The sequence below is a fragment of the Chionomys nivalis genome, chromosome 2 (assembly GCF_950005125.1).
Source record: "Chionomys nivalis chromosome 2, mChiNiv1.1, whole genome shotgun sequence".
Classification (NCBI taxonomy): Eukaryota; Metazoa; Chordata; class Mammalia; order Rodentia; family Cricetidae; genus Chionomys; species Chionomys nivalis.
The window spans coordinates 91,899,264-91,922,610 of NC_080087.1; the positions used below are offsets into that span (position 1 = coordinate 91,899,264).

The window sequence follows — 23,347 nt, forward strand, 5'->3', positions numbered from 1 at the left end:
TTTTTATTTAAGAAGAGACTATCTTACAGCAGATGTCCTGGTCCTTGGCTCTTAGGATCTTTCTGTGCTCTTGTCAGGGTGTCTCTGAGCCTTTGATGTGGAGGTTGTGTTATATTGATTGGAAATTGCCATACTGATATCCAAAGCGACTATACCAGTCTGCACTCCCTCAGCATGTTCCCTTTACCCTATGTCTTCTCCAGCATAAACTATTATCAGTGTTTTTTTCTTGGCCATTCTTACAGGTGTAAGATGGAATCTCATAGTTGTTTTGATTTGCATTTCTCTGATGGCTAAGGATGTTGAGCATTTCCTTAAGTGTCTTTCAGCCATTTTAGATTCCTCTGTTGAGAGTTCTGTGTTTAGGTCTGTACTCTATTTTTTTTTTTTTTGCATTATTCTTTTGACGACCAATTTCTTGAATTCTTTGTATATTTTGGAGATCAGCATTCTGTCTGATGTGGGGTTGGTGAAAATCGTTTTCCATTCTGTAGGCTGCGGTTTTGTCTTGTTGACCATGTCCTTTGCCTTACAGAAGCTTCTCAGTTTCAGGAGGTCCCATTTATTGTTACTCTCAGTATCTGTTCTACTGGTGTTATATTAAGAAAGTGGTCTCCTGTGCCAGTGCATTCAAGTGTACTTCCCACTTTCTTTTCTGTGAGGTTCAGTGTGGTTGGATTTATGTTGAGGTCTTTGATCCATTTGGACTTGAGTTTTGTGCATGGCAATAGATATGGGTCTATTTTCATTCTTTTACATGGTGACATCCAGTTATACCAGCACCATTTGTTGAATATGCTTTCTTTTTTCCATTTTATATTTTTAGTGTCTTTGTCAAAAATCAGATGGTCATAGGTGTGTGGGTTAATATCAGGGTCTTTGACTCAATTCCATTGATCCACTTGTCTGTTTTTATGTCAGTACCAAGCTGTAGCTCTATAAAGAGTTTGAGCTCAGGGATGGTAATGCCTCCAGAAGTTCCTTTATTGTACAAGGTTGTTTTGGCTATCCTGGGTTTTTTGTTTTTCCATATGAAGTTGAGTATTGTTCTTTCAAGTTCTATGAAGAATTGTGCTGGGATTTTGATGGGGATTGCATTGAATCTGTAGATTGTTTTTGGTAAAATTGCCATTTTTACTATGTTAATCCTACCTATCCACGAGCATGGAAGATCTCTCCATTTTCTGATTTCTTCAATTTCTTTCTTTAAAGACTTAAAGTTCTTGTTGAACAGGTCTTTCACTTGTTTAGTTAGAATTACCCCAAGATATTTTATGTTGTTTGTGGCTGTTGTGAAAGGTGATGTTTTTCTGATTTCTTTCTTAGTCCCTTTATTATCTGTATATAGGAGGGCTACTGACTTTTTTTTTTTTTTTTAGTTAATCTTGTATCCTGCCACATTACTGAAGATGTTTATCAGATGTAGGAGTTTCCTCGTAGAATTTTTGGGGTCACTTATATATACTGTCATATCATCAGCAAACAGCGAAAGTTTGACTTCCTTTTCAGTTTGTGTCCCGTCCCATTGATCTCCTGTTGTCTTATTACTCTAGCTAGAGCTTCGAGGATTGAATAGACATGGAGAGAATGGACAGCCTTGTTTATAGAGGAATTGCTTTGAATTTCTCTCCATTTAGTTTGGTATTGGTTGTTAGCTTGCTGTAAATTGCCTTTCCTTTGTTTAGGAATGTTCCTTGTATCCCTGATCTCTCCCCAGACCTTCATCATGAAGACTTTCATCATCGTCAAAGGCTTTTTCTGCATCTAATGAGGTGATCATGTGGTGGTTTTTTTCTCTCTGTTTGCTTATATGATGGGTTACATTGACAGATTTTCATATGTTGTACTATCCCCACATCTCTGGGCTGAAGCCTACTTGATCATGGTATATGATTTTTCTGATGTGTTCTTGGATTAGGTTTGCCACTATTTTATTATTTTTGCATCAATGTTCATGAGTGAGATTTGTCTGTAATTTTCTTCTGTGTCTTTGTGTGATTTTGGGTATCAGGCTAACTATAGCCTCATAAAGAGTTTGGCAATGTTTCTTCTGCTTCTATTGTGTGGAATAGTTTGAGGAGTATTGATATTAGTTCTTTGAAATTCTGATAGAATTCTGTGCTGAAATCATCTGGTCCTGGTTTTTGGGGGACTGGCAGGGGAGACTTTCGATGACTGCTTCTCCTTGGGGGTTCCAGGTCTATTTAAATTGTTTATTTTGATTGCGTTTTGGTATGTGGTATCTATCCAGAAAATTGTCCATTTCTTTAGCTTTTCCAACTTTGTGGAGTACAGGTTTTTGAAGAATTACCTAATGATTCTTTGGTTTTCCTTAGTGTCTGTTATGTTTCCCTTTTCATTTCTGATTTTAATTTGGATATTCTCTCTCTGCCTGGTTAGTTTGGCTAAGGGTTTGTCTGTCTTTTCTAATTTTACATATCAATCCCAGTTCCCACTTCTTTTCCTCCTCTCCCTCCACCTTCAGCCTGATCTGACCCTGGGCTTTTTATTTATTTATTTTTGGTTGGGAGGCTTTTGAAGACTGTTTCGATGATTTCTTTATAGGTTATATGTCTATTTGTTTATCTGGTCTTGATTTAATTTTGGTATGCAATACCTATCCAGAAAATTGTCCATTTCCTTTAAATCTTTCAGTTTGTGGAGTATAGATTTTTGAAGTATGACCTGATAATTCTCTGGATTTCCTCAGTGTCTGTTGTTATGTCTTCTTTTTCATTATAAATATATTCTCTCTCTGCCTTTTGGTTAGTTTGGATAAAGGTTTGCCAATTTACTTGATTTTTCTCAAAGAACCAGCTCTTTGTCTCATTGATTCTTTTTATTGTTTTATTGATTTCAGCCCTCAATTTGATTATTTCCCGCTGTCTACTCCTCTTGGGTAAGTCTGCTTCTTTTTGTTCTAGAGCTGTTAAGTTGCTACTGTGTGATTTCTCCAGCTTTTATGTAGGCATTTAGTGCTATAAACTTTCCTCTTAGCACTGCTTTCATTGTGTCCCATAAATTTTGGTATGTTGTGCGGTCATTTTCATTAAAATTTAGGAAGTCTTGCTTATTTCTTCCTAGACCCAGTGGTGATTCAGTTGAACATTGTTCAATTTCCATGTGTTTGTAGGGTTTCTAGAATTAGTGTTGAATTCTAACTTTAAGCCATTGTGATCCAATAAGATACATGGGGTTATAGTTTTTGTGTTTTGTTTGTTTGTTTGTTTTTGTTTTTTTTAAATCTGTTGAGGCTTGCTTTGTTACTGAATATGTGGTCAGTTTCAGAGAAGGCTTCATGAGGTGCTAAGAGGTATATTTTTTGTGTTTGGGTGGAATATTTTATAGATATTTGTTAAGTCCATTTGAGTCATACCATCTGTTATTTCTCCCTTATTTCTCCATTAAATTTCTTTCTTTTTTTTTTTTTTTTTTTTTTTGTTTTTTTGAGACAAGGTTTCTCTGTGGTTTTGGAGCCTGTCCTGGAACTAGCTCTGTAGACCAGGCTGGTCTCGAACTCACAGAGATCCGCCTGCCTCTGCCTCCCGAGTGCTGGAATTAAAGGCGTGCGCCACCACCGCCCGGCCTCTCCGTTAAATTTCTGTCTGGCCGTCCTGTCCAGTAGTGAGAGTGAGGTGTTGATATCTCCCACTATTAATGTTTGGGGCTTGATGTATGATTTAAACTTTAGTAATGCTTCTTTTACAAATGTGGGTACCCTTCTATTTGGGGCATAAATGTTCAGAATTGAGAGACTTCATCTTGATGGTTTTTTTTCCTGTGACTAATGACTTCATCTCTTTTGACTAGTTTTAGTTTGAAGCCTATTTTGTTAGATATTAGGATAGCTATACCAGCTTGTTTCTTAGGTCCATTTGATTGGATTTTTTTCCCAACCCGTTACTCTGAGTAATGTCTGTCTTTGAGGTTGAAGTTTCTTTCTTTTTTTTTAAATATTTATTTATTTATTTATTTATTTATTTATTTATTTATTTATTTATTTATGCAATATTCTGTCTGTGTGTATGCCTGAAGGCCAGAAGAGGGCGCCAGACCTCTTTACAGATGGTTGTGAGCCACCATGTGGTTGCTGGGAATTGAACTCAGGACCTTTGGAAGAGCAGGCAATGCTCTTAACCACTGAGCCATCTCTCCAGCCCCCTTGAAGTTTCTTATATGCTGTAGAATGATGGATTCTGTTTTCATATCCAGTTTATTAGCCTGTGTTTTTTATAGGTGGATTGAGTCCATTTATATTAAGGGATATTAATAACCAATGATTGCTAGTTATGTTATTTTTGTTTTTTGTTGTTTGTGGCATTATGTGTGCATTTCCCTTCTTTAGGATTTGTTGCTGTGAGCTCATTTGCCTGTGTTTTTGTGGATGTAGTTGACTTCCTTGGGTTGAAGTTTTTCTTTTAGCACTTTCTGTAGAGTTGGATTCATGGATAAGTATTGTTTAAATCTGGTTTTGTCATGGAATATCTTATTTTCAATCTATGGTGATTAAAAGCTTTGCTGGGTATAGTAGCTGGGCTGGCATCTGTGGTCTCTTAGTGTCTGCAGAATGTCTATATAGAACCTCCTGGCTTTCAGAGTTTCCATTGAGAAGTCAGGTGTAATTCTGATAGGTCTGCCTTTATATGTTACTTGACCTTTTTCTCTGCAGCTCTTAATATTTTTCCTTTATTCTGGTTTGGTTTTTTTTTTTTTTTTTGTGTGTGTGTGTGTGTGTGTGTGTGAGAGAGAGAGAGAGAGAGAGAGAGAGAGAGAGAGAGAGAGAGAGAGAGAGAGAGAGAGAGTTTTGATATATGGTATTGGGGCATATTTTTTTTTGTCCACTATGTGTTCTATAAGCTTTTTGTATTTTCATAGGCATGTCTTGAGGTTGGGAAAGTTTTCTTCTATGATTTTGTTGAATATATTTTCTTTGCCTTTGAATTGGACTTTTCCTTCTTCTATCCCTGTTATCCCTAGGTTTGGTCTTTTCATGGTTTCCCAGATTTCCTGGATATTTTGTGTTAAGAATTTCTTGAATTTAACATTTTCTTTGACCGATGAATCTATTTCCTCTGTGTATCTTAAATTTCTCACAGACATTAAAAAAAAATAATTATTTGCATTAGTGCTCCTTGCTGTCAGACTTAACATGGAAAGGGCAGTTGATGAGAAGAGTGGTTACAAATCGTGTGGATGGGGCCAGCCATGACCCCGTGACAGCCTGGTACCTGAGAGTGGGCCGTGTGCCATCCCTTGGCTTCCTTCTGTTCACTTAGGCTTTCCCTTGTAAAACAGAGCCCTTCCTTACGTCTAAAACTCAGTCACCGAATGTTTTCAGGGTGTTCATAGGACTCCAGTGAGTAGCCTGTGTTTTGATTTGCTACATCTGGCCACCCTGCTGTGGCGCCTCAACTCCTAAACTGTCAGTTGTCTCCACTGCAGGGGTGCTGGGCCTAAGAACTGCTTAACATCGAGCTAAGTGGAATAGGCGGGCAGTTCGTGGTGTCCTTGGAAACTGAATGGCACTTGCTGTTCCCCAGGTACTTTCTCGGGTATAGATTTGTCTCCGCCTATTGTGCTCATGTCAGTCTGATCATTGCCAAGTGGGCTATGAACCTGGGCACAGTGCCTTTGAAACACTGATTTGGGGGGCTAGAGAGATGACTCGGGTCAAGAACACTAGCTGTTCCTCTGGAGAACCTGGGTTCAATTCCCAGTACCCATAGGCAGCTACCTACTATCTGTAAGTCTAGCTCCAAGGGATCCAGCGCCCTCTTCTGGCCTCTGTGGACACTGACCCAAGTGGGGTATGTCTATACCTGCAGTCATGGGTAACACGAAAGTTAAAACAACACTGATGTACTTTGCGGGAACACAGAGTAAATGCTTACTGTTCTTTTGTGTACTGCAGGATCCCAGAATCAGACTCATTTGCTATCATGCATCCTGCTAGCCCACTCCCCTGGCTCTCTGCTGGAGTAACTAGGATTTTGAGATGTGAATTTACACTGCCCCCTCAGTTACCAGGTCCTCACTAATTCAAAGGCACAATAACATCCCAGGATAATCTTAGTAAGCAAGAGCCAAGAAGACCAGCAGCCTCGCTCCCCTGCCTCCCTACTTTGGATTATGGGCTCCCAGGTCTTCTTTGCCTTTCTTCACCTTCTCTGTGGGGCAGTTGACATAGAACCTTTCTCTGCTGCCTAAGAATGAAATTCTAGCAGGTGTCTAAGGGCTGGGCCACTCCCCACCCTCAGTTTAGAATCAGGATTTAGTCTTGTGGGAAGAGACACTCTGTAGGTTTTCAGGAAGCCACTTTAAACTCAGAGTCCCTGTGGGAGCTCCACCCGCAGTGGCCCTGGTCTGTGTGGACCAGAAAGCCTGAGGATAGCTACCAAGGACTGAGGTGGGGATTGTAAAATGCAGTAGAAGCCATCCATAGTCTTGTGTGCGCGCACTTGCTTCCAGAAGACTGAGTTGGCAGGAGCTTCTTTGCTTTGCTCTGTCTTGTGGAAGCCTGTGTAGAAACACCCTTGGGTTGGAAGCACCTCTCAGAACCTTCCTACTCCAGGCCTGCACCTCTGCCCTGTGCAGCCAGTCAGTATCTGTTCCTGATACGCCGAGCCTGGCTGATGGTTCAGGCAGGCAATGTTGAGATGCCTCCAGAGGAATAGGACCTCAGCAGCTAGGTGTAAGGCGAGCTGGGGCCATGCTGCCCACTGCCTATGCAGTAGCCAAAAGAGCCAATGAATACAGGTATTCTGTAACAAAGCCTGCCAGCTCTTAGTGTAAAGTTCTAGGGTTAAAACAAACTAGTGTGAGTACCACAGTTAACTCCCAAGACCTCAGGAACAAAGGTCATGCACCAAGTAAGTGGCCATTCCCCTAGACAACCCTGCAAGCAAACAGGAACTGCCAGCAAAGCTGACGTCAGAAGCTGCAAACACTTCCTAAGGGGGCGGGGAAAGGGGTGCAGCTGAAGTGGCCTGGGAGAGGTGGCCAAGCTGAGTCTGAAATCATGTTTTCTCCATAGTGGCGAGAGGGGCTGCAGCAGAATTAAATCCCAGGGCTAAATGACTGACCTCGGTGGCTAGGGAGAGGCGCAAAATGCTGCAGGGCAAAGCCCCACTGGCTTGTGCTGATCTTAGTTTCCTTGAGAGCCATTCTTTGCCCGCCCTTATGTCCCACCCACGTCACAGTGTTCTCAGCAAACCACTCTTTTCAACCAGTTACGAGATAATGAGGCCACAACACCATTCAGTTTTGCAGTCACTAAGCACCCAATGTTTCCACAACGTGAAAAGGGTCATGATTTAGATCTTCCTTTGTCCTGTTCATGAAACTGTTGCCACATTGGAACATGGTATTTGGGGTAAGCTGAGTTTGTTCCTGGGCCAGAACAAATGTTCACATCTGGCTCCAGAATAAACTGTTACTTCCTTTTGAGGCGAGGTACTGAGTTTTTTGTGGACATTCACCCACTCCATAGTCCAACAAGGACCTTCCATGGTTGGCTACACAGCATCAAGTAGCTATAAGGTATTATTTTGAACTGTTCATAAAATGTCAAGGGAATACATTATCCCTTACTCGCTTTTACATCAAGAAAATTACTTCAAGTACTAACTGCTGTCGGCTTTCCCCTGGGAGATGTAGCTGTATGTTTTCTCCCTTAGCGCCTACTGCGTCCTGCATCCGGCAGGCCGTTCCTGAGCATCTCGCCATGTCGATTGCTGAGGAGCTGATATTAGGTGACATGTATACTGGTTAGTTGTCCACCTGGCACAGATGAGTTACTAGGGGAAAAGTAACCTCCATTGAGGTTGGTTGGTCTGTCTCCATCACAGGGGGCTGTGAGGCATTTTTTTTGATTAGTGATTGATATGGGGGAGGGGATTGTCACCCCTGGGCAGGTAGTCCTGAATTATAGTAAGTCATGGGGGAGCATGCTAGTAAGCAATGTTCCTCCAGTTCCTGTTCTGCTCTTGCCCTGACTTCCTTCAGGGATTGACGGTGATCAAGGCATGGAAGCCAGAGCAGCCGTCTCCTGTGTTGGGTCTGACAGCTGGACACAGCACTAGATATATCTAGGAAGAGGGGGTGTCGGCTAAGGGACCGCCTCCATCAGACTGGCAAAGCATCTTTCTTCCTTATTCTAAAAATTAATGACTGGTATGGGAATGCCCAGCCCACTGTGGACAGTACCACCCTGGGTGTGTAAAAGAAACAAGCTGAGCCAGGCAGTGGTGGTGCACGCCTCGCCTTTCATCCCAGCACTTGGGAGGCAGAGGCAGGCGGATCTCTGTGAGTTTGAGGCCAGCCTGGTCTACAGGGTGAGTTCCAGGACAGGATCCATAGCTAAAAAAATAAAAAAAGGCAGCAGCAGCAAGTTGTCCAAGCCTTGGGAAGCTAGCCAGTAGATAGTGCTTCTCCACCGTCTGCTTCCCGGTACGCAGTGCTCCTCCACCGTCTGCTTCCCGGTACGCAGTGCTCCTCCACCGTCTGCTTCCCGGTGCGCAGTGCTCCTCCACCGTCTGCTTCCCGGTGCGCAGTGCTCCTCCACCGTCTGCTTCCCGGTACGCGGTGCTCCTCCGTCTGCTTCCCGGTACGCAGTGCTCCTCCACCTACGGTCTGGTTCCCGGTACGCAGTGCTCCTCCACTCTGCTTCAGTTCCTACCTCCAGGCTCCTGTCCTGGCATCCCTTGATGGTAAATTATGATCTGTCAAATGAAACATACCCTTGCCTTCCCAAGTTGCTTTTGGTCCCAGTGTTTATCACATCAAACCAGGATGGAAGCTGGTCCTGAAGTGGAGCATTGCTGTGGCAGATGTGACTGTGAGGAACTCGGTCTGCAAAAAGCGGTCAAGTGCTTGGCTTAATGAGCTGTTGTAGTAACTTGGTAAATACTGCGAGAAATGCAGAGTGGGGTTCTGACTTGGGAAATTTGAGAGTCCTTCAAAGACTATTGCTGTTTGTGTGACATTTGGAATACAGTATGTGTTTTGGTCAGCTAGGGTTGGGAAATGAGCTGTGATTAACAGGGGACCAGTACCACTGAGTGAAATATTTGCTCTACTGAGACAGATGATGCTGGTTAGCTCAGGCGGAAAACCCAGCATCATTGAGGTCAAGTCTCTGGGAAGTATTTCCTAAGGGTCAGCACACAGGTGTGGTCCAGGACAGGCAATGCTGCATCACAAAGTTTGGTAGCTCAGCCTAGCAATGGGTCCTGGTTTTGAGGGTGTGAGAGGGTGAGTCAGAGAGCTGCCGAGGTCTGGAATCAGGAGGCCAGGGGGAAGGGACTGTGACTCGGTTGTAGAGGAGGCTCCAGGATTGAAGGGGTCTTGGAGAGAAGCTAAGGGTCCTAAAGAAACAGGAAAGGCTACTAGTACTGGCAGCCTCAGGCACAGTGACGTCAGCGCGTCGCAGAGCCAGGACCATTGCTGGATAACAAGGATCGCAGCAGTGTAGAATACAGCATGCCTGCTAAGACAGTCGTGTGTGCAGAAGGGAGAGCCAGGGAAGTGGGGGCAAAGCTCATGGGCGCCGAAGATTGGGAGCTCAGGATTTCAGACACTGATCTGATTCTTACTGTGTACTGTTTTCCTTTTGGAATAAGAAATTATATAAGTTGTTTATTATTTTATAGGAGTCCACAATTAAGGGACAAGAGATCTTGAACTAGTAAAAGTGTTGAAAAATTTAAAGACAGGACCTCTGTGTGACAGACCGGGGACAAAGGAAAGGTTATGGTTGAATAGTGATGTATTTGTGGGTCAGCAAAGGGCTAATTATGCAAGTTAGTTTTTTATCAAACTGGAGTCGCCTGAAAAGGGGGAACCTCGTAATTGATGTAGGGCATTTCCTTGACTTTTTCAGCCCCATGTCGGTAATGCTGCCCCTTGGGCAAGTGGTCCTGGGCTGTATAGAACATGCCAGTAAGCACTGTTCCTCCACGGCGCCTGCCTTGACTTCCTTCTCAAGTTGTTTTGGTCATGAAGATCCTTTTTCTTAGTTTGGATTCACTGGAGAGTAATTCACCAGGAAGGCTTTTGTACGCACTGTGTTACGGCTGCTCAGCAGTGCAGCGGCCTGTCTTCAGTGACTGCACTGAGCTCTGAAGGAAGCCTGGCATCTAGAGGGATGCCCCAGGAGGGCATCAAGCAGCAGGAAGGTGCACCTTTTAGCATAGCAGTCTTAACTTGCTGCAGGCTGACTTCAGAAACTGCACCTGCTAACATCAGTTACAGAACTGAAGTTCTGAGGGGCAAAAGTAGATTACTGTTGTAGACCGTGAACTTCTGCAGTTAGAGCAAACTAAAGGGAGACGACCCTCTCCCCAAACACAGCTCTGGTGTTGTCTTCAGAAGTCTGTGAGACCCAACACCCAGAGCAATTACTGTCCTGGCCCACCCATGAGTGTTAGTGTGCATTTTTTATCTACACTTCCATTTTTATTGCACAGGCTTGTCTGTGGGAGTTTACATGGAAGCAATCTATGTCTTCTGATAGCAGTTCACTGGGACCGCACAGCAGGAACTAGACTCTGCATTGCAGCACAGTGCCTTCGCACGCCCTCATGCAATTACACAACTCTGTGGGAAACAGGGTTTTTCTAGTTCCCATCTAGATAAGTAAATCGAGACTTGGAGGTGTCTCTAGTTCAGGAGCTTCAGGATAAGGTTGCTGATCTCAGCAGCCCTAGTCTTTAGGCCGCTGCTGTCTGCCAAGGAGTGATGGATGAACGCTTGGCAGATTTCAGACAGACTACTGAGCTAGGTGAAAACGTCTTAATCTTTCCTCATCTTATGCTAGCTAAGTAACACAGGTCACACATTACATTTATTTGTAGACATTTAGAAAACAAAGTGGGTGATATCTCTTTATAGATCCTATTAATAAATTTTATTTGGAACTTGTACCACAACAGTTCTAACAGCATGATTAAGGCTGCACGCCCCAGAGTGGTCACAGGTGTGTGCAGCATGGGACGAAAAGGTTGCACCTCAGAGCTGACCATGATCAAGTTAAAACACCTGACACAATATTCGTGCTAAGAAATTTCCTTCAGGTCATGACCAGCATGAAAGAAATCAGGAGAGAGATTCTGCAAACATTCTGTAAATGTGTACAGCAATGTGCTGCAATAGGAGTCAAAATTCTATTTAGTGTTAACATCAAGCCCTTAGGAGAAAAAAAATCTCCTTTGTCATTTATATATGCCAAGAACTATTCACACTGAGGGCTGGGCAGGGCAGCCAAGGAGCTGAACAGGCTCCGCACCTGTAAGGAATGCTTAGGCTAATACTGAAGGTCTTTCCCGTCGTGCACATCCACCTCTGGCCTTGAGAATCTCAATTATCAGCCATTAAATAAAACCAGGAGAAAGCAAAGCAGATCTCTGGGAACCTCGTCCTTTCCGAAGGGAAAATGCTCTGCCAATTCAAGTCATTCAGTCAGGAAGATGAAGTAACAAGTTAAGGCTTTGGTGACAGTTATAATCCTCTGAGAAATTACTTTCCCTTAAGTCAAGATAAGATAATAGTGTTTACTGTACTTTCTCTTGACTCTTAAAACCACTGGTATTGGGAGTTGGCAGGAGGAAAGCCCCTACAGCTGTCCCAGACTGGTGCAGGGCAGTCATGCCTGGCTCTGGTAGAAGCAGGAAGGACACGCGATTCTGGGTCTCAGTATGTGGAGGAAGCTGTACTCATTGCATCTTCAGAGACTTTGGTGCTGGACGGGTGGATGCTCGCAAAGTACTTGACGTCACTGTCCCGGTCCATCTGCAGGGCCATGATGGTCTGTTCCACGGCCTCCTGATGGCAGCTGGCAGAGGCCAGGAAATATTCTGGAAGTGACGTGCAGTACACAGATTAGTTTTGCAATTTTGGAGCAGTATAGTCATGTATAAAAAGCTCACCGTCTAATAAATACAGCTCTTCCCAAGTATAAGCAACCATGACTCAAATAGTCTGCAACTCATTTGTTGCAAGGAAAAGAAAAACCACTAGAATCAAAAGATTATAAGATTTATTGTTTTTATGATAGACAAATCTCTTGATAGTGAATTAAGCTTATGCCCAGAAAAGGAAAACTATATATGCACCCTTTTCTGGAAAAATACCAATTTTCTTTAGTCATTTAAAAATGTATACATACTGCAAAGATGGAAAGCAGAATTGATTTATTTACATTGTATGAGGTCACTGCAAGTTTCTTTCATGCTTCAGTCATGAATTTACACACTCAACTTTCTGTGCATCTGGAGATGCAGTCAGTACCCAAACCAACAAAACAAACATGCGGGGCCCGTGTCTTGTGCCTGGTGCATGGAGGAAAAAGACAAACCTCCTTGACCCTCATCCGCATGCCTAGCAGTCAAGTGGTTATGTAAGCCGTGACACATGGAGAGGGCAGAGAACAACTTGAGGAGTTGGTGCTCTTTTATCCTGTGGGTAAGGGGGATTGAACTCAGGTCTTCAGGCTTGGCAGCAAATGCTTTAACCTGCAGAACCGGTTTGGTTCCTCCTATTATTCAAATTATTAAAAAATTTTGCATATGTATGAATGTGTCTGGGCGTGTACAAGTGCACCGTGTTTGGAGGCCAGTTAAATGTTGTTCCTTGATCGTATTCCACCTTATTTTGAGACAGACTCACTGAACCTCAGTGGTCTCCAGTTTTTACCTCAAAGCATTTGAGCATCTGCCCATGCCCACACCCCCTTTTTACATAGGTTTTTGGAATCAAATGCAAGGCCTCGCGCCTGCAGAGCAGAACAGACTGAACCGTCTCCCCAGACACCATCATTACCAAACCTTTAGACTACCAGGTTTTGGGCTGGAGAGAGGGCTCCATGGTTAAGAACACTGGCTACTCTTCCAGAGGTCCCGGGTTCAATTTCCAGCACCCACTGGCAGTTCAGAACTGTCTATAACTCCAAGATCTGACACCTTCACACAAACAGGCATACATGCAGGCAAAACACCAATGCACATAAACTAAAAATAAATTTAGAGTTTTAAGCTATAAAAATATGCATAGGATTAGCGAAATTTCTGCCCACATACCAATATCTTAATTAAAAGACCGTTAGTGTTCTATACACTGCAGAAACCATCAACTTATCTTCCTGCCAGGGTCTGTATTGCTTAGGTGTGACCCAGAACCTCCTTCCTGCCCAAACTATCCTATCACCGCCACCCACCTTTCTCTAGCAGAGTCTGTCGCAGGGTTTTTGCAAGCAGCACTCTAACGTTTGGAACCCTGTCATTGGCCAAGGTCAGCAGATGTGGCATCAGGTGCACAGCAAACTGGTCCATGGGGAGGCAGTCATCTTCAATGACAGTCTGGGGGAAAGAAGCACGTGCTTCAGCTGTTGGGCTAGTACCTAAACCATCACACAGAGGCCAGAGCTCTGAGTGACAAGGGGTATGGATTTTAGTGTGCATGCTTAGGTGCATGGGAACTGAAACCCAAACAGTACACGTATATTGTATGTGCTAGGTAAGGTACCAAATCGTGCTTCAGTACGTTTACAATGTTTGAGTCAGGATAAAGAGGGTTGTGTCTACTTGGAATGCTGCCCCGTCCTTGGTGTTGGTAAAAGCAGTCAGAACCTTTCTTTTTATCTTTAACTTTAGGGCTTCTTGCCAGTTTGACTTGATCTTTATATCCCTCAGCTACCTTCCCCCATTACATTTAGGTCATTAGGAATCATAGTCCTCCTGCGTTTACTTCCCAAGTGCTGAGTGTGTTCCATCCACCATGTCTAGCTTCAGCTGCAGTTTTAAATTACGGAGACCAAGGATGGCAGGTCTATACCTTTATTTCTAACCTGCATTCTGGTGCGCACTGTGATGTGTATGGAGTGTTGTGGTGATGTGGGTATGCCAGCTGGCTGGAGGAACCAGACAGATAGATGCCTAACTTTGAGAAGCATGCACCTCACGATAGGTGGCCAAATAGTGAGTTCAGTGTTGTGATTAAGGGGGGAGGTCCGAGAGAGCAGGGACTGCGAGGAGTCTGACTGCCTGTGCCCAGGCCTTTCTTACCTGGCAGACAAAGACGAAGGCTTGCCGACCAGACCACCTCGGACACCTGCCAAAATTCTCTACCAGCTCATTTATGAGATCTACTCCAAATGTTGGGGGTGTTGCTGTGTGGAGTTTCTTCACCATTTCACTGACCTAAAGGAAGAATAAGGTAAGGCTGGCTCCCATCAGTCCTGTGACTAGACAGCAATGATGGGAAGGCCAACGAGCTCAAACATACCAACTTGTAGGAAATCCAACGGACTGAAGAAACTTTGTCTGCACACAGATTCAGAGCAATGGGACGCAAATAATCATAAACATCTCTGGGACTATATAATTCTAGAAGTAAAATCAGCTGTCTACAAAGATATAAATGACAAAAGAATTAAAATTCAACCAAGGTTTAAAAATAAGACAGCAGATTAATTGTGTTTAACTTTGTGATACCAGACAAGTTCTTATGATCAAGGAGGCTTCTGTGCAGAGCAACCCTAGGCTCTCCTAGAATACACAGAAGGGGACTTCAACAGCAGTGAGTCTGAGGCATGCCACATCCCCAAGAATTGGGGAGGGGAGCTTTTTTCTTCTATGTTGGGACAGCAGCACCAGATGGTTTCCACTTCTGGCCACCAGCATTATATGCCAAGCGAGTTTCTTGTACATATTACCCAGTGTCGGGTATTAAGCTAAAAGCATTTAGGAATGGAACAGAGCAAAGCACTTCCTTGTCTATTCACTGGACATCATGCATGGTTTCCTACTGTATTGGTTTAGAACAACAAACCTCAACCTCTAGGGGTAGACTGACCCTTTTCACGGGTCGCCCAAGACCATCCTGCATATCAGGTATTTACATTAGAATTCACACCAATAGCAAAGTTACAGTTAAATAGCAACAAAGATAATTTTATAGGTTGGGATCACCACAACATGAGGATCTATATTAAAGAACTACAACATTAGGAAGGTGGAGAATCACTGGCTACAAGGGTCTGAGACTAGCGAAAAGCATGAGTGAGCTCAGTGGAGAGCTGCAGCAAGCAGCACTAGCCCACCACACGGTCAGGACAGGACTCCATTGCTCTTCAGGGCGCATGCTACGGGCAAGGGGATTAAGAAGTCCTCTCCTGACATTAATTCCCAAGAGGATAAAATGTGGTGGGCAATGAGAAAACCCAGCTCAAGTTGCAGTCAGTGACCAGACAGCTCACAACCACCTGTAACTCCAGTTGGCACACATGGGGTGCACTGGTAACACATGAAGACGAAACACTGATGTACATAAAATTAAACACTGAAATTAAGGGCCTTCTTTTGATACCAAGCAAACATCCTACAGCTGAAGACCTGCACAAGACTGAACATAGGCACAGACTGAAGCTGGGTACCAGTGGAGGGGACAGCGGGGAGCTGAGGATGGAGCAGTACACTAGAAAAAGGCACCGGCATCCCAGCCCACCCTCAGCAAAGGCAACGCTGCTCTAGTGATAGTGACAGGCAGAGCGCACAGACAGTGCCCTGGGAACGGATGCAGGTAGATTTATTAATACCCAACTCCATGGTGGCCAGAACCTAAACAAGCTTGGGCATATGGCCAGGAGGACCATGAAAAGGGACAGTTGAGACAAACCTATCCCTGCAAGTCAACAGGGTGAGAACTTACTCTGCCAGTTCAGCGCGAAAGCGCCAATTCCTACTGTTATCTGTCACCAAGAACTCCTGGAGCTGATAAAGGTACTCTCTCCTCTTATCAATGTGAAGAAGCTGAAGTGACACAAGCAGACATTTGTATTTAGCTAGGACAAGGCACAGACATTATTTTAGACTGAAGAATATGATAATTCCCCTAAAGAAGTGTGCAGGCAGGTACAGGTACATGTGGAGGCCACAGGAGAGCCTCATGTGCTCTAGCTCATTTTAACCTCATGTGCTCTAGCTCATTTTTTGAGACTGTCTTTCACTGAACTTGCCTTTTTTGGTTAGGGTGGCTGTCCAATCACCTGCTGTGATCTGTCCATCTCCATAACCCATCATGAGGACAGACTCAGGTCTTTGGCTTTCAGCAAGTGCAGCAGCCATCTCCCCAGACCTTGTTTTAAAAAGTGGGTCTTAGGGGCTAGAGAGAAGAAAGCTCAGTGGTAGGAGCGCTCGGCTCTTGCCAAGGGCCTACGTTGTTTCCAGCAGCCACATGATAGCAACTCTGGTTCCAGACCATCAGACCCCACCTTCTGACCACCACAGGCTCTGAACATATGTGTGGTTCACACATATGCACATCAGACTCCTCTATGGCTTTAGAGTAACAGGCTACGGATAAGACAGTCACAGAACAAGGCCTGTCTCTCCGGTTTCTTACTACCGTGGAGAATGGCTCATTCTCAAGGAAATCAAGTAGACCGCACATGAAAGTGATCAAACTTAATGGAAGGTGTCAACGTCGTGTTATCCCTAAGTGAACACATTTGGAAAAGTATATCATGCCACAACCAACAAAACTTAATGGTTACATTTCTTTAGTAAGAAACAAACGGCCAGGTGGTGGTGGCGTACCACCTGAGTTTGAGATCAGCCTGGTCTACAGAGTGAGTTCCAGGATAGCCAAGGCCACACAGAGAAACCCTGTCTTAAAAACAAACAAAAACAAAAACACATAAAAACATTGCTAGCACAAAAAATTAAAAAAAAAGGAATTTAGGCTTAGAGTAGACTTTTAGTACATTTTTATGCAAAAGAGTTTAAAAGTTACCTTTAGAAAGTCATGCAAGTGTTTAAGAACACCTATCCTGACTTCATCAAGGTCTTTTAGAAATCCATTAAAAATTGGAACCAGATCTGCAGCTGTCAACTGATCTCCAAGAATAACTGCAAGCTCATGGATGGAGAATGCTAAAGTTCTTCGGACTTTCCACTGTAGAAATAAAAACTGTGTTAGAAATTTAAACACAAAGTGCTTAATGCTATTAATCTCAAAAACTTAGATCAGGGCCAGTGAGATGGCTCAGCAGGTAGATGCATGATTTATGGATCCAACACTTGGCAGAAGAGAGCTGAATCCAGAGTGTCCTCTGATCTGTGTGCATGCACAGATACACTTAAAAAAAAAATGTCTTTAATCCCAGCACTTGGGAGGCAGAGGCGTTGGATCTCTGAATTGGAGGCCAGCCTGGTTCCAGTTCACCCAGGGCTACATAGTGAGACCTTGTCTCAAAACAAAACAAATTACATCAGAATAGAATGATAAAAATTTCAGATCTCTTTATGGTACTAGTAAGTAGTTTCCCTTTCACTTATAATTAAAAAGTGTTTGGGAATCAGCTCATAAACTTGTGTAGTTCTGTGAGCACTAGATCCCTGATCTGCTGACGTCCACTTGTATTAAGCATTCCCCTGTTGCCCCACACGATGCTTCCCCCTTCAGAGTCTGCTGTGTTATCTCGGATCAAACCCAAAACTTGTTTGTACGAAACTGGCAGTTTAAGAAACACGAGAATAAAAGATGTGTGTAGCACATGCACACACACACAAGGTAAACCTGTACTCTAACCACATGAAAGGCAAGCCAGAGGGCCCTGTGGAGGATGGAACAGAAAGAAAGGGCCATGGAAGGGCATCCTAGAATTCTGCAGACACTGAAAACTGCTGATGGCAGAATTCACGTGATGGAAACTGGGGCTCTGTGGTTCCCTGCCCAGGGCCTGTGGTTAGGAAGCGTCAAGGGCCTGGATCACAGAGGGTTCTATCCTGCTGAGTCAACAGCACTTGTGCCATGAATGGTTATAATCACTGCATTTACTACCTGCAGAAACCAGTCCCTTTCTAAGTATAAACCGCACTAAAAGGACAGGATTTTTGTTACTGGCTTTTTGGTTTGTTTTTGGGGATGGATAGGAGGCAGGAGGAACCGATTTTTGGCACATAGAAATTAAGTCAAAGCCTAGAAAAAAACATGTGCATACACCCCTAGGTCAAGGGTTTACCCATGTGCTCTGAGAGATGTGCTCTTCAATGCTCTGGGCGCCCAGGCACCAGAACTTAGGTCTAATTACAGTTCTGTTACGGTGTAAAATATCACGTTAAGTGTAGAAATCAAAGCAGGATGTTTAGTCCCAAGGATGATTCTGCACTGAGGTCTACAGCACGTGACTGTGGAGAGCTCATGCTGCTGCACCCAGTCACGGTTCCCTGTAACACCAAACACATCTAGGACACACAATTCCTGAGACTCTGGAAGCCAACACTATACCACCTCCAGACCCACACTCACTCACCTGCATGTCTGACGCCAGGGTCTCGTAGGTCTCTCTCAAGCAGTGCCAGTTCTGCCTGCCGAGAGTCAAGGCCACACCCGGCAGGCTGTACGCACAGTGCTTTGCAATCTCAGTGTCAACTGTCTGTGCTCGGGAGGGATCGGTCATTGACAAGTACTGATCTAATAATGCTTGTGGTACAACATCCTAACCAAGAAAGAGAAATGACATAGCACACTGTGAACATTCAGATACATTTTCAGGAGGTCAGACATAAATGTGACAAATGTAAAGAGTCACACATGCAGGGCTGGAGAGATGTCTCAGTGGTTACCAGCACTGGCTGCTCTTTACAAGGACTCTGGTACAATTCCCAGCACCCCAAGGCAGCTCACAGGTGTTTGTAACTCCAGCTCCAGGGAATCTGACACCCTCACAGACACAATTCACATAAAACAAATAATTTTTTAAAAAGGGTCAGGCATGCTGGGTAAGGAGATAGCATTCCTGGAACTTGCTGGCCAATTAGTCTAGCCAGATTGGTGAGCTCCAGGTTCAGCAAAAGACCTTGTCTCAAAAAAAAAAAAAAAAAAAAAAAGTAAAATAGTAAGTTGAGGGGCTGGAGAGATGGCCCAGTGATTAAAAGTACTTGTTGCTCTTGCAGAGGATCTGGGTTCAGATCCCAGCACCCACGTCACACCTCAAACACCTGTAACTTCAGATTCAAGGGATCCAGTGTCCTCTTCCAGCCTTCACAGGCACCAGGCACACACATGGTGCACACATATACATGAAGGCAAAAGACCCATAGACATAAAATAAAATTTTAAAAATTAAAAAAAAAAAATAAGGTGGGATTGACTGCGGAAGACACCACCATCAACCTGTGGTCTCCACACACATATACACAAATACCAACATGTCACAAACATACACCCCAAAAGAGGGCATATACTAAGCAAATGTACATATATATGCATATATATACACATATATAAGTTATTAGACAGATGAATAAATTCACTTAGAACAAGTTAAAGTCCAGAATTAATTGCTAAGTTGATAAGAAACATTACAAGCAAGCATGAGCTTCCGACATGACCACATGATTGCCAACGTGTTTCTAAGCAAGGGCATGATGCTGTGTGCCTGTAATCTCAGAACTCAGGAGGATCAAGCCTGAAGCCAGCCTGGGTTATATGTACTAGAACTATGTTCAAATAAAGGAACAAAAGGTTGAAGCCACATTCCTTATATGGAAATTGTAAAACTTACTGAGCTGGACTTGGCCATGCATACCTGGAATCCCAGCACTCAGGAGGCAGAGGCAGGCAGATCTGAGTCTGAGGCCAACCTGAACTACAGAGTGAGATCCTGTCTCAAGAACGCCACTTTAGCCGGGTGGTGGTGGCGCACGCCTTTAATCCCAGCACTCGGGAGGCAGAGGCAGGCGGATCTCTGAGTTTAAGGCCAGCCTGGTCTACAAGAGCTAGTTCCAGGACAGGCACCAAAGCTACAGAGAAACCCTATCTTGAAAAACCAAAATACAAAACAAAACAAACCCACTACTTAAAAAAAAAAAAAAAAAAAGCCATATTCCTTCTAGGAAATTTAAAAAACCAGAGTGCACACATCTGTTGGGAGATTATGAGGAAAACGTGCATACAGTCTTGCTAAGGCGTGTGCAATGTACTTTTGGAAGATGAGGTAAAAGATTAGGTGCTTCTCCGGAGGTAAAATGGATGAGTGGAGGAGAATCAACTGCCTTTCTCTTTAACTATGTTGCACACAAACATAAGAAATTTGCTAAAAGAATGAGATGATCTATATGAACTGACTTTAAAATATTTTTACAATATAGGTGAGGAAAAGTTGTGTTTCAAAACAGGATGCGTGATGATTTTACTTTAAATAAGAAACATTACTATGATCATATACTGTCTAACACCTCCCCGAGGCAAACAACACGCCGAGAGTTGGTCTGGGAGACTGGTCTGCAGGGACCCACAGCACCTAGGGAGACTGGGGTGCAGCTCTCAGGCTAGGAGGCTCTGACCTGCTCATGGGAAGACTGCCAAAGTACATTTCCACTAAGGAAATGAAGGACAAGGTAAGGCATACCCTGTATTTACATGTCTGTGACATTATGAGGACCAAAGGATGAAGATAGCCTAGACTACACAGTGAGACCCTGGCTGAAGAACAAAAACAAAACAAGGCAAATAAAATCTCTAAAACTGGAATGCAATCATAATAACATCAATAATTTATATTGGCTTTGGGCAAATGTTTACATTCAAATCTCCTAGGTCAAGCTATACTGTGCAATTCTTAGCAGCTTAGACATGAGAAAATAGCTAAGCAGCATGAGATGACTATTTATCTCCAAAGACAAAAGGGCACACACCTTGGTTTAGATACCCTACAAACACCAGGCCTCAGCAGATGTGAGGGGAAATCACATGCTCTGCGTTACTTCTACCAATCACCCGTGATCACCACCCATTACATAGGAAGATCCACTGGGTCAGAAGTAGCTTTGAAGGAGGACTAAGAATCCCGCCACACCACACATCTGCCACTCACTTGCACTTTTGATCTCCTCTCTTCAGGGCTGAAGCCACCACTGGCGGTCATGTCCGCACCTCCATGGACATAGTGAGGAGTGGCATCCGTATTCTGTCAGGAGAAAAATCTACTTCAAGAACTGCCCTGCCCAGGACTGTCCTCCCTTCTCAACCTCTCTGACTGGGTACTTACCACTCATGATAGTCAAAAGATAGAGATAAGAGAGATTCTTTAGAATTTAAGGGTTTATAAACATGCTAAGGCCTCCTAAGAAGTCCTGCTTTATTTAAACCAAGCTTGTGGAATAGCTGTTAAATGTAGAAAAATGAGTTTCAGAAAAATGAAAGTTCATGGGGCTGGAGGGATGGCTCAATGGTTAAGAAGACCTGGATTCAATCCCAAGCACCCATATGGTGGCTCACAACCCTCTAAAACTCCAGTTCTCAGAGATCCGATGCCCTCCTCTGACTTCTGTGGGCACCAGGCACATACATGGCACACAGACACATAAGCAGACAGAACACTCATACAAATTAAATAAATCTAAAAAATTATAAAAGCAATGAAAAATTAATCAGCTCATTAAAAAATATCAGAAGGGTTCTTCCAGTCAACTCTCTTAGCAGCCAACAGTGTCCTGTAGTTTTCTATTATTCCTCCTCATGGTTCATAGTAACTCATTTTATAAGGAGCTGCTTTTACCAGCCACACTCCTACACAAACAAACACAAAATCTGCTCCACAATGCGTATGTATCACAGCAGTCAAATCTCCACTACATGATCGGGGGTTCTCTACAAAGCACAAGTACTGTACATTTCCAACTGCATCGGTTGCCATAACAAAAGCAGAAATAAACTGCAGCGCTAAGAACTCACTCTCCCCCTCACTGCGGACTCTTCCCTGAAGGCTGTCACTTAAGCTGCACACTGCATTCTGGCAACGAGTGGCATTCCTTCTCTGTGTCTATAAACGGGAGAAGAAACAGATGCTGTGCGACTCTGGCTTGAAGGAAATGCAGTAGGAAACCAGGGTAGGAGCATGTGGACAGCTATGGATGCAGCAAAGACGATGCTAGTAACAGTACCCACCCTCACACTTGAGTCCAGACAATGCCACAGCCCTCCGCAACATGGCCTCAAGTCCCGATCTTCTGCTCAGAATACTGTGTTGCTTGCTGCAGTGAAATGGTCCGATCAGAAACAAAGTGCCTCTCCAAAAAGAAAAGGGAAGAGTTAATTATTCTTGATAAAGGGCTTTGTTTCCAGTAAGACTATTTCACTGCAGTGAGCTACGTTAACATCCACTCGCCTAAAAGGGTCATATAGACATGACTGGGAATGACTCTGAGCCTTTACTATGACACTAAAGTCACAAGGACAGGATGTGGTGAGGATAATTATTTTTACTTCATACAAAAGGAAAAGCTAGAAAATGAGGAACAAAATAGAACTCACTAACTAGAGTGCTGGTTACAACCGTCCCCAACAAGACTGCGTGTTCACACACCTCACTGGGTAAACACCACTGAGCTCATTACCTCCTCAGCAGCGCTGATTAAAGGCATAGCAGCATCTTGCTCTAAGCTACAGTCTGGCAGCTCATTCACACCCAGGTCATCTTGTAGCTCACTCCGATGCTCCCCACTGCTGGCCTCTTCGTGAGCATCCAGGCTGGAAGCGCGCAGTGCAGCCGACAGCACTTCCACCTGTGCTGTGGGCAAAGGACAACAGTGAGCGGAACGGCAACACCTTCTCTACCCAAACGAGTTATCTGTGCAACGTGTATGTCTGACACAGCCAGCAGAAAGCTGAAAAAATCTACGCTGGCCAATCACCAGTCTTTCAAGAGAAGAAGCATAAAACTATTGTGCACGATGCTGCCTGGCTGCTGGAGGCTCCTCTGGGCCACCACAGGTCAGTTCCAGAGTTTATACTTTTCTCTACCAGCCCTACTTATGAACCTGTTCTAGCAGAAAGGCAGTGACACAAACCTGCAACATAAAGTAATGGCAGTTACACTTAAACACTGACTTTACCCCACGTCACTGTCCCTTTTTGATATTCAAATTACTACAGTTTGTTCCAAACATTGAGATCCCAAGAATATTGTCTTACTTGCCCAAAGCCTAAAAACTTAGCAAGCATTAGTTATTAAATCTGACAATATTGCTTTCCTTATACACAAAAAATCCAAATTAATAAAAAGGCATTCTCTTCCCCACCCAATAAATGAGAAATTTATACATGCGCATATATGCATATATTATTAACATTTATTTCAAGTAACATTCCTCTTGCACATATAAAATATGACATTTCAAATGCAAATTTACTGCTTAAAATAACATTTGTATGTGACAACACTTCTAGAATTTCTTGCCTTTTGTGCAGACATCAATGCAGACTCTCGTGTCTGGTCAAAGTGCTGTGAGAAGTGACCGCTGCCCGCTCAGCCTTCATCTGGCCATTTATGCTGCTCCCCCCCCACTAA

General features: G+C 43.8%; 1 protein-coding gene across 1 annotated transcript in view; it reads right to left on the bottom strand.

The window, feature by feature from the left end:
- Positions 1–10,889: 10,889 nt before the first annotated feature.
- Positions 10,890–23,347, bottom strand: part of Ppp4r1 (protein phosphatase 4 regulatory subunit 1) — a 53,670-nt gene continuing 41,212 nt past the window's right edge. Inside the window, exons 12-20 of the mRNA XM_057761478.1 lie at positions 22,395–22,567; positions 20,873–20,965; positions 18,308–18,493; positions 16,786–16,947; positions 15,703–15,803; positions 14,278–14,398; positions 14,058–14,192; positions 13,211–13,352; positions 10,890–11,852 (exon numbers count right to left, since the gene is read on the bottom strand). Of these exons, the coding sequence (XP_057617461.1) occupies positions 11,689–11,852; positions 13,211–13,352; positions 14,058–14,192; positions 14,278–14,398; positions 15,703–15,803; positions 16,786–16,947; positions 18,308–18,493; positions 20,873–20,965; positions 22,395–22,567 (1,277 nt within the window). The 3' untranslated portion in view covers positions 10,890–11,688. The remainder of the gene's footprint in view (positions 11,853–13,210; positions 13,353–14,057; positions 14,193–14,277; positions 14,399–15,702; positions 15,804–16,785; positions 16,948–18,307; positions 18,494–20,872; positions 20,966–22,394; positions 22,568–23,347) is intronic.